This window comes from Falco cherrug, chromosome 2, assembly GCF_023634085.1.
Source record: "Falco cherrug isolate bFalChe1 chromosome 2, bFalChe1.pri, whole genome shotgun sequence".
In the NCBI taxonomy this organism is placed as follows: domain Eukaryota; kingdom Metazoa; phylum Chordata; class Aves; order Falconiformes; family Falconidae; genus Falco; species Falco cherrug.
In genome coordinates, this window is record NC_073698.1 from 24,284,909 (window position 1) to 24,296,136 (window position 11,228).

Consider the following 11,228-nt stretch of genomic DNA (forward strand, 5'->3'; position numbering starts at 1 on the left):
ACTGAAAGCACAGCAGAAGATACGAATGCTGTCCGTACGTTTTGTTAAACCAGCGTCAAATTACAGAGCATGCCTAGAAAGCAGGTGGCTACAACTACAGCTCCTTTCAGGACCAACTTGAGATAAACAACCACAAAACCAGCACGGCTTCGTTTGGCGTGGACGATACCGTAATGACTGCTTGTTAACACGCAAGTTCTCTCCAAACCATCCCCGTTTGGTGTTTTTTTTCAAACCAGGAAAAGCCTTTTTTCCCTCTACATCAAGCATCTATGTGAAGGTTAAAGCCCTAGGAAATGCTTTTCATTTTGACAGCAATGCCAATGCCATCCAGTTCCCTTGTAGGGAACCGCTGCCTCAACAGTTGTAATTTCACTGTTCATTATCCCTCAGCAAGAAGCACTTTTAAAGATCACAAGGCAGATTCAAGCGTCAGCAATAACCAACCTTGTATCAAGTAACCTTGTAGTAGTAAAGTCTGACCTATTGGTGCCAAGTATCAGCCAGAGTTTTGACCAAGAGGATTATTTAACCAGTGGAGCTCGCAGGGGAGAGGACGACAGCAGGGGACCAGGCAGGTCCTTTCCAGCAATGCTCAGAAGTTCTTACTTTAAAAGAATTAATCTTCCTACACTTCCCCTCCAGAAACAGCGGCTTCATCATGTCAGAAGTTTTCTAGAAGACACAAGCAAAGACTTCAGTCCCATAGAGGTGTGCAAGCTCAGCCGATTTACAAGCACATACCAACTGCTCATAAGAAACCCACGGCCGCTCCTGGAGAGCCCCGGAGGCTCTGGTACACCTCCCAGCCATCACCAGCCTCTGCAGCGCAGTACTGGGGCTGCTTTTCCTCTGCAAGCAGCGTTTATCGTTATTGTATTACCTACCCTCTTCAGCCTTGAGCACGCTCTCTTTGTTATCAATGTGTTAACCCGAAAGATAAAGGTGAACGCCATGCCTGGCTGCTGGCTAAGCGCTCGCTACTCATCTTCCAAGATCAGCGGAATCCTCTAGGTTACTTCTGTCAACACCAAGAATAAAGGCACAAGATCACAGGGATCTCATTAAGTATATTTGTTCCGAGAACAAGACCTGTGTCTACTTTTCTCTGATGACCTGAGGAAAAACCCTTCAGCACAGAAAATGTATTTGTAATCAGTTATGGGCATTTGAATGGGCAATATCCACTTTAAGGAGAAAAAAAAAAAAATACAAAAATCTATCTGTCCTAAGCTTTCTATATTGAGACCTAGTGAACAGCATTGTTCTTCTGTTTGAAACAGAAAGCAGGGATGGATGTATCTGAAAACACCAACACACACAAAAAAAACCCCAAACCCCACCCTTAGGATATTAAGTGAGCCATTTAACTAAGTATTTAAAACCTCTGCAATTATTAGTTTATTAGTATCATCCAGGATTCAGATGTTCAATATTTCTCCTGAAGTTATACATAAATGCAAATTGAAATAAGAATCTGAAAGTCAAAATTGTATAACAAAACAATACTCCATCACAAAAGCGTGTAAAATTACAAGAATGCTTTTTTTTTTTTTTTTTTTTAAACACTGGCACTTAAGAGAACCATAATTTTGTAACCACAAAACTGCCAAATTGTCCCCCAAACTGGTAAGCAGGTATATGTGAAAATAGTTAACAGTTGCCAGCACTTGAAATTTTACTAAGTATGCAAAAAACCCCTTAACTTTGGTTTTGGAAGAGAACTGTATTTGACCAAATTAGACATTGTTGGTATACCATAAACATTTCATTTTTTAATGCAAAATTTAATAAAATGTACTTTTCCATACAGCTATATTTAACTTAAAAATGGGCAAACATCAAGAGTGCGGTATAAAACCTAACAGGAAAAATACATCTTATCTCATTTTCAATTTGAGACAATATACAACTTTGTTTAAAGGGCTAAAACTAGAATTTCAAGAATACAAATATGAATTTACATAGATTTAACAAATAATAATGGTACCATTTATAGAAATCTTAGAAAGAAAAATCATTTCTCGTGGGCCATTTGCTACCAGGAGAGTTTCATGGTATAAAGCCCGTGGCCATCACCAGACCTGTCACCAAAAAATAATATGGTAATTTCATGCTTTTAACTTTACACATTTTTAGGTACGCTCATCGCTCACAAGTGTTCAGAGATTTACAAATACAACTTCCATTACATGGTAACAGAGTCACACATGTAAATTTCTCTACACTGGATGGACATACACTCTTCCTATGGGTCCTTCTAGGACAAAATTTAACATTCCCTCCCTCCCCGCCCTCCCCCCAAAGCATTTCATTTCTGTAAAATTGAACTCTATACTTCTCAACTGTCCAAGACTGGTAAACTCATGCAACTCAATAGAACATTACATTTCACAAAAATCTGACCGAATAGCAGTTTGTTGAGAATAAATTTTTTGTTTTGTTTCCAGTTACGGAAGAATATTCTTTGATCATATGCCTATATATTTTTCTTACCCTATCATGACTATGCAGGGTATGCAGATCAAAGCTTTGTTTATCAGCTGGTTATATGAAAGATGAAAACAGTAATATTCCCGTGATCCCATAAGGGCATTCAATAAAGCAAAAGATGAGTTCCCCTCAAAAAAAAAAAAAAAAAAAAGAAAAAAAAGAAAAAAAAAAGAAAAGAAAAGAGAGAGAAAAGAAAAAGTGTGATTTTTCAAGGGCACCTATTAAAAGGACAACAATACTAATAAAAAAAATTGTATTTACTTAGAAGCATTCAGAATGTCAACAAAACAGCTGCAACTTTTTTTTTTTCCTTTTTGCAATTACAGAGTGGTATTCAGTTAACAGAACAACAATTATTTTTATGATGCATCAGAGACAACTGAAGATGAAAAATGAACTCCATCCCCGTATATAACTAATTTGTGCTGTGCACCAACAAGAACCTGCTTTAAAACTCCCATGCCAATTTACAACCCCCACACTGTACCAGGCAAGGTTAGTGGCCATTGAAATACCACTAAGGACAGGGCTATCTAAAGACACATTCGGTAGTGTGTTAACTATACAAAAAAAGAGACACTGTACAGTTTAAAAACAAATCTTACACAGCCTTACATTTCAATTTTTTTTTTCTTTAAAAGGAGTGAGTTGTGTACAGGGGGGTTAAATGCTTTATAGACAAGAAAGAAATTGCTCTAAAAGAGACTTATTCATCATCATCATCATCTTCATCCTCCTCCTCTTCCTCTTCTTCATCCTCTTCATCCTCTTCATCTTCATCCTCATCTTCCTCCTCCTCCTTCTTCTTCTTGCTCTTCTCGGCCTTGGCAACTACTTTTTTGCCTGCATCAACCTTCCCTTTGGCCCGGTATGCAGCAATATCCTTGGAGGAGAAAAGCAGGAAGAATCTCTCAAAGATTTAACCAGCCAAGAGCTCTGAGCAACTTCCAAATGGTACTTGTGAAACCAGAGCCACCCACGTATCTGCCCCTTCTCCACATCCACTGGGGCAGGATCGGGAGCTGTTCAGCTACAAGGTGAACAGAGGCCCAAAGCCAAAGAAAGGGGAACCTGCTAACATAGAGATGATACTGACGCTGGAACACACTGCTTACTGCTGCTGAGGGATCGCCACTGTTAGGCTTCTGGGAACACGTTGGAAAAGCTACTGCCTCGGATGGTAAAGGCACAGCTGAGCCCACTGTCCCATAAGGAAATGAAGTAGGGAGACCTCTTAAGGTGCCCTTCTTGCCCTACCTTCTACAATGCCTAAAGAAGTGCACAGGAGAATCCTCCTTTAAGGTACAAAATTGTAATTAGCCATCTGAAACACATTACAATGACATGGCCTAATATTCACAATGTTATGCCTCAGTGAAGAGCAGTTATACAGAATTCTGCCTAACTCAAGTTTACAAAATAAAAGGTACAAGAACTTGATTAAAGGGTAGACAGTGCCACCTTCTGCATGCAATAAATTTATTCTAGTCGTTTATAACGCACAAAATTCAGTTCCTGTTACCAGGAAATCAAATCTGTACCTGGAAAACCAAACCAGAAAAGTGGTTAGACTTCCTGACTTTGTGCCAAAATAACAAAAACAATTAGCTAGGTATGATCTACAAGACAGAAACATACCAGCTGCAGAGAAACGTCAACCTTTTTACGTAGATGGTCCAAATCTTCAAATATTCCTCACCCAGTAAATGTCACTTTCAGTAATAAAATCATCTTTCAGTTCCCTCAGACTCCCTTAAAGCTTAGCATGAGATTTTCAAAAGGTACAACAGTCACGAAGTCAAAGGCCAAGCAGTGAAACACTGACATTACCGCACCTTAAAACCCCATTTGTAAGTGTACGAAACAAGGACAGTACTAGTGAAGATTAAAATATCTGGGAATAAAGATTAATAACTCTACCATATAAAAACTCTCAGAGTCGCCTTGGCTGCATATACAACCAACTACCACGCTGAAGAGTTTAAGTTCCATAGGAAGGACAATGTGGGAAAGCTTCTAGACCCTGTAATGCCTCTCCAGCACATAATAAGGACCCAAAGGGGCCACCCTGCTCACTACAATTTTAAAGTCACTTTGTTTCCCACCAGGAGAAACACACAGAGGAAGGTCACGGCACACAAATGGATCAACATGGTAAACATTAGCTATAGGTGGCTGATACAGATTGCTATACGTTAGCTATAAGTGCATAAAGCATCATCAGGGGATGCGAACATGCATGCCCTCCCCTCCCTTGGTTTTGGGATGGGAATCTGCCCCTGGAAGTAAAAACACAAGCAACACTACCCTGCGTGCACAACCCGATTCTACAGCTCCAATTATAATAGTGGAATTTAGCTTCAGTAATTCAAGAAATTGTGTGACATGCTGTTCCGCATGTATTATTAACTATGTTAATTAGTAGAAAGGAGATGGACACAAACTAGGTACAGGAAAAAATACGTTTAAAATTAGCATCTCCTTAGTGTTCTGACATTATCCCAAGAATAACCTGTAAAAAGCATCTATGTGTATCAATTATCCTAATGTTCAGGGATGCTCATCAGTAACTCCAAAATTAGGGAGAACCAATTCATTCTTTACTACCGTTACTTAACACTACCAACTTAACTCAGATACTGCTGTGACCTATGGTTTTAATAACAATGCAGACACCATGGTATCCATTAAACCATCATTAATGGTCCTGAATTACAGATGAATGCAAACAGTTCAACACAAAGGACTGCAATTTAATGTTACAGTAACAAACCGTATGCCCCCTTATATGGTATTTTCCAACAAATACAATGAAGTTTGTCATTAGCGTATTATAATCTGCAACATCAGAGTACATGAGAAGGGAAGAAACATCTAAACTGAGGCTTGACCTCCCCGAAATGATCTCCATAAACGTCAGTGTTACCTTTTCATACTTCTCCTTCAGTTTAGCAGCCTTTTTTTCATAAGGCTGTTTATCATCTGCAGCGGTGTTGTTCCACATTTCTCCCAGTTTCTTTGCAACATCCCCAATGGACAGACCAGGATGTTCTCCTTTGATTTTTGGACGAAACTCAGAGCAAAACAAGAAAAAAGCCGAACTAGAGAAGAAATTTTAAAAAAAGAAGAAAAAAAGAAGGTAATTTAGAAGATAATTTTAATCTTGGACTTTACCACAACAGACAGTTTTGTGACCCTCGTTACAGTTTCTTAAGAATGTTTTGGAAAAGCACCTAAAAGTGAGACAGATGTTAATTACAACAGAAAGTATTAAACTCGAACAAACTACTTTGAAAACTTAATGCATCCTTGTCTCTTAAGTAATGCTGCACATCTAGTCCCATTTTTGGCAGGACCCCCAGCAGAGCAAATTTTATATACCACATACAAAGAAAGAAAATCTCAACAAAAAGAGAGTAAGTGAATAATACCAGGGGAGCAGATGTTATGTAAGAATTGTTTAAAGGCACAGAAGCTGCAACATTTGTTGTTAAAAACCAGGATTTCCAGATGACGGCATCAGCCCAGATAAGACCATTTACTGGTACAGGAACTTCCCCATTTCTTTCAGCATCAACTCTATTTAAAACACACACAAAAAATGTATCACTACAAAGTATTGGTGTCTAGCAGGAGGTGAACCTGAAGTCAGCTGTCTTTACATAGTGGGTGAAGTTTTAGTTCTCCAAGCTGATTTTGCACAAAATCCGCCCTCTAACCCGTCCTGTGCAAAAGCCTCTGATTTTACATGGACTGCCAATGAAAAATTCTGCTCAAGCCAACAGGTGGGGAGAGCAGGGCCTCAAGTTCTTTACACTAGAATGATGCCTTTAACAGAAATTGGGAAAATCAGTCAGAACCGCACAGTGTAGATTTCCGCATCTAATTGCAATGGCTGACATTCCAACTTTGATAGTGGGCCAGCCCAAAAATAAAAACTTGCTATTCGTAACTGAAATTTCAACCTATCTTTATGCCACTGGTCAGGAAGATCATGTAGCCTTGTTATTTCTGAAGCTTCTAAGCCTCGATAAAATGATCATTTATTTTATAGATATGCTCCAGTATGATGATCCCAAACAAGATAACCTAGAACTAGAAATCTACTTACGGAGGCCTCTTCGGTGCATTTGGATCCTTGAACTTCTTTTTTGTTTCACCCTTAGGTGGTACATAGTTTTTCATTTCTTTTTCATAACGAAGCTTGTCAGCCTTTGCCATATCTTCAAACTTCCCTTTCTCCTTAGAAGACATAGTCTGAAAGGCAATTAGAATCACAGAGTACCTCAAGTTGGAAGGGACTCAAAAGGATTTTGGTCTTTTAAGATTCTAACCAAGTCCACTTCCAAAATTTCAGTTGGGGGAGCTAAAGGTAAGGCAAGAACAATGGGCAGTTAACACAACTTACAACTGCACTACATAATTATCCAAAACCTGAACTTTTAAACAATTTATAACCTCAAATAGCATTTCACACAAAGCAGTCATTTAGGGTTATGCGGGTTTTTTCTTCTTTTAAGCGGTTATTCCTACCTTCCATCGTTCTGAGCATTTTTTTGAGAACTCTGAAAAGTTCACTGAAGCATCTGGATGTTTCTTCTTGTGCTCCTCCCGGCAGGTTTGCACAAAGAAGGCGTATGAAGACATTTTACCTCTCGGCTTTTTAGGATCGCCTTTGCCCATTTTTGATGATTTTCTGTAACAAAGGGGGGGGGGGGGGAAGGGAAACAACAAACCCTTAAAACTTGTAGTTTCTACAAACTAAGGTGGAAAGTAAGCTACAACAAAGGACCATGCCAAACAAGACCCATGGGAGCAGTATTCCAAAATCATACAGTGGGAACAAGTTTCTCTTCTGGAAAATTTACCAAAGACTTCTGTCACCGATGTTTGAGGTGACCAAATGCAAGCAACCTGGAATCTCAAAGGGCCTTAAAAACATGCAGTTCTGGTCTCCTGCAAACAAAAACATCCCTTCCAAGCAACCTGAAGACAACTACTGCAGCAGAGACTGTACTCTGTGATTATTGCTAGTGTATCAATCGTGTGCTTGGAAGGAATAAATTGTATTCTTGGAATAAAGATAAATATATTGTATGCTTTGAAAGAATAAATTGTATTTTCTGAGGAGGAAAAATGCACCAGCGTATCTTGTCTCAGCCGGCCTTCTGGGTTACTAAATCCTTTTCCCCTACAGCCTGTGTTTCTATCCCACTCCCCTGTAGGCCCTGGGCACTCGTTTACAAAAGAATTATTTATTTTTTTTAACGCTGTATATTATCATTCTGCTTTATGTGCACTGCAAAAGCCTACTCTTTGTATGTATACCTAGAAATACAGGAATGAACCACCGCACACGGTAAAACATGTTATAACCAAGCCAGGGACGCGAAAAGTATGACATTTACATATGACTAGCAGAGCCTGAGCGCAAGGACCGTCTGACTCTTTCAGGGACTCAGAGGGAATGAAAAATACCTTCCTGGAACTTTCACACCCAAATCAGACATTCAGAGTATTTCTTCTCAGCTCCCTGGAAGAAGCCACTTGCACCCTGACAAACCGCTCTTCAGCAAGAATTGAAAGAGGAAAAAAAAAAAGAAAAAGAGTATTTAAAAAAAAAAAGGGGGGGGGGGCGGGAGGACGCAGAGCCTGGCTGTACGGCCACAGAAGCAGTATTTCCTATCGGTTTGGCGGACAGACAGAAACAGATTTCTGCTGTGTGACTAAACACGTCCGGTTTGAAGTTTCTATCAAGTAAACAAGAACTGAAGAAGCAGGAGCCGCTCCTGCCTGCTACGGAGACGTTCCCAGCGGCAGCCGGGCCCGGGCCAGGCCACTGCCCACCGGCCCCGGGCCGGGCTGCCTCAGCGGAGCCGAGGGGCGGCGGGGGTCAGGCACCCCCACCGGAGCGCTGCGACAGCGAGCTGGCGTTTAAAAGCCGCCTTCCCGCCATTTTGGACGTCTCCCCTGCGGAGGGGACAGAGAAAAACTTCTCAAGTCCCTTAAGAGACCTGCGGGAAGGGGGAAAAAAAAAAAAAAAGAAAAAAGAAAAAAAGAAAAAAGGAAAAAAAAGAGCGGTCCCGTTATTGGGGAAAAGCTGTGCAAATTTTATTTTACATTCACGCGAAGGCTCGCAGCCCGCAAGCACATGCCCAGGGGCGAGCAGCGGGGCCGGCGGCCGCCCGCAGCCGGCGACCCCCGGTCCCGGCCGTCGCCGGCAGCCCCGGGACAAAGCGCCCTGCCGGCCGCCGCCCCCGGCCCCCCGCGGCGGGGCGCGCCGTCCGCAGGCCTGCCCCGCTCTCCGCCGCCATGAGGCCTGGCCGGCGAGGCGCGGCCTGCGCCGCCGCAGCGGCGGTGGCGGCGGCGGGAGCGGCCGCCATGGCGCAGGCTCCTGGCGGAGGAGGTCACCCGCCGCCGAGTCTCCTTCCATTTTGTGCGCTGAAGAGAGCGAGCCGCTCCCCCCCACCCCCCCGCAGCCCGGCGGGCGGGGCGGGCGGGCCAGGCCGCGGGACCCTCGCCGAGGGGCCGCGGCGAGGCCGGGCGGCGACCCCCAGCCCGCGGAGGCGCGGCGGCAGAGCCGGGCGGCGCGGAATGGCCGCTGCTGGCGTCGCCCGCGCCCGCCGCCGCGCAGAGAACATGGCTCCTTCCTCCCTTCCCTTCCCTTTGTGTGAGCGCGCCCGCTACCCTGGCGCACACGCTCAGCCATTGCAGCCGGGGGAGGGCGGGCGGGAGGCAGCCGGGGGGAGGTGGGTGGGTGCGGGGGGAGCGGGGGGGTGGGGGGGCCGGCGTGCTTCCAGCGCCCGCCCGAGCCCCGGCGGCGCGGGCAGAGCCCCGGCGGGGACCCCCGCTCGCTCCCGTGCCCCGCCGAGTTCCGCGGCCCCTCGGCCCCGGGCCCCGTGCCCGAGCGAGCGGCGGCGGCTGGAAAAAAAAGTTCCCCCGAACTGCGCCCCCGCCCGCCCGAGCGTCTCTCTGCTCCGCCGCCGCTCGCCTTGTTTTCTCGCTCGCGGCTCCCGTCAGCCATGTTACAGCCGGGCGGCCGCGGGGCCAGCGGCTCCCCGGCCCGCGCCCCGCTGCCCCCGCGCTCCTCACCGCCCCGGCGGTGGCCGGCAGCGCGACGCGGCCCGCCCGGAGCCCTCGCCGCCTCGCCGCGCCCGTGCCCGCCGGCTGCCCCGCCGCCGCAGCGATGGCTACGGCGAGGTACCGTAAGCGGCTTACGGCAGGGCACGGCGCGGCCCGCGCCCCCCGCGGCGGGCGCCCCCCAGCCGCTCGCTCACTCACCCCCCCTTCCCTCCGCTCCCCGCCCCCCCGCTCAGGCGGCTTCCTTCGCCCGTCTGCCTCCCTCCCGCCGCCCCGCTCCCGAAGTCGCCCGCCGCCCGCGCCCCCGGCGCCCCCGCCCCGCCCCGGCCGGGGGGCTCGCCGCCCGGGAAGGGTCTCCCGGGCACAGCCCGGCTCGCCTTTGTGTGCCGGCGCCCGAGCCGTCGCTGCCCCACGCTCCGCGGCCAGGCAGCGGCGGCGGCACGGCGGCCAGCGCCGGCTCGCCGCCCGGCTGCGAGCGGGCGGGCGAGCGCGCCCGGCCGGCCCGGCGGGCCCCGGCGCGTACTCACCCGTGTCAGAGTCGGCACGCAGCCCTCGCTCGGCCCCGAGCCCCAGAGACGCTACACCGGCCGCCCGCCCGGCCCCAGCGCTGCCTGGGTCCCTGTGTAGCCCGGTGCACCGCAATGGCTGTGAGAGCGGGATCGATACGCAGCCTCCTCACACTCTCAGCGCTGGTAACATTACTCTCAACACAGCCCCGTCCCCATTGGCTGCCGCCAAGCCAGCCGCCGCGCCGATTGGCCGAGGCCCTTCCATTGTCCTGACCAGAGAGCTCCGCCGATTGGGCGCGGCGCGGGACACGTCACTGAGGATTGAAAGGGCGCGCAAATATAAAAGTGAGTGGAGGGAGCCGGGCGGCGGCGGGATGCAGAGTTCCGAGGCGGCGGCTCGGCGCCGCGCTGCCGCCTGCGAGGAGCGCGGGCCGCCGCCGCACCGCCCGGTGCCCCCGCACCCCCGGGGCTGTCCCCGTGCCGCCCTGGGCAGGCCCCTACGCCCGGCCCCTGCCGCCCCGGGGTGAACGAGGGCGCCGGCGCCGCTGAGCGATACTGCGGCCGCCCCGGCAGTGCCTCCGCACCCCGTGCGGCACCTCCCCGCCGGGCAGCGCCGCCCCGCAGCACGGACGCGGGAACCCGGGCTCAGGGCGCAGCGGGGCTCGGCGGGGGCGAGTACGCCGGTGCCGCCTTCTCTCGCCCGGCGGCAGCCGTCGCACGGCGCGGGCCGGCACACGGGCGCTGCCTGCGGCGGCGTGCGCAGCTCTGGGGGTGTTGCGGGAGGTGCGCGCTGGTGGTTTTCCCCAGAAATGGGTCAGTGCTCCGCAAGATGGGGATCGGAAGGTCTGGGCTCTCTTCGAAGCCACCCCCTGGGTGAGCAGGGGCGGCCGGACAGCCCCTCTCTGGTTCTCCACGCTCCTGGAAGGCGGCCCTGGGCTCCAGCCCGCACGTCCCGGCTGTGCTGGGGAAAAGCCGCGGCCTGGGCCGTGTCCCCCCACGTCCTTCCCGGCCGTGCCTCTCCCCACTTTCCTGTAGTCGCTGGCACTGTGCGAATCGTCCATAGAGGACTGTCGAGGAATAAATACCCTTTACATCCGCTTTGCCATCTACATTTACCTTCATGGGTGCGCACGAGCCCGGGGCTGC

The 11,228-nt window shown here is 48.9% G+C and overlaps 1 protein-coding gene across 1 annotated transcript; it reads right to left on the minus strand.

Annotated features, from left to right (window-relative positions):
• Positions 1-1,377: 1,377 nt before the first annotated feature.
• HMGB1 (high mobility group box 1) lies at positions 1,378-10,385 on the minus strand. The gene is made up of 5 exons (XM_055702853.1): positions 10,101-10,385; positions 7,027-7,189; positions 6,605-6,750; positions 5,420-5,594; positions 1,378-3,376 (listed from the first exon to the last, which is right to left on the minus strand). The coding sequence occupies exons 2-5, from the start codon at positions 7,174-7,176 to the stop codon at positions 3,200-3,202; spliced, it is 648 nt and encodes a 215-aa protein (XP_055558828.1). The 5' UTR covers positions 7,177-7,189; positions 10,101-10,385; the 3' UTR covers positions 1,378-3,199.
• Positions 10,386-11,228: the final 843 nt, after the last annotated feature.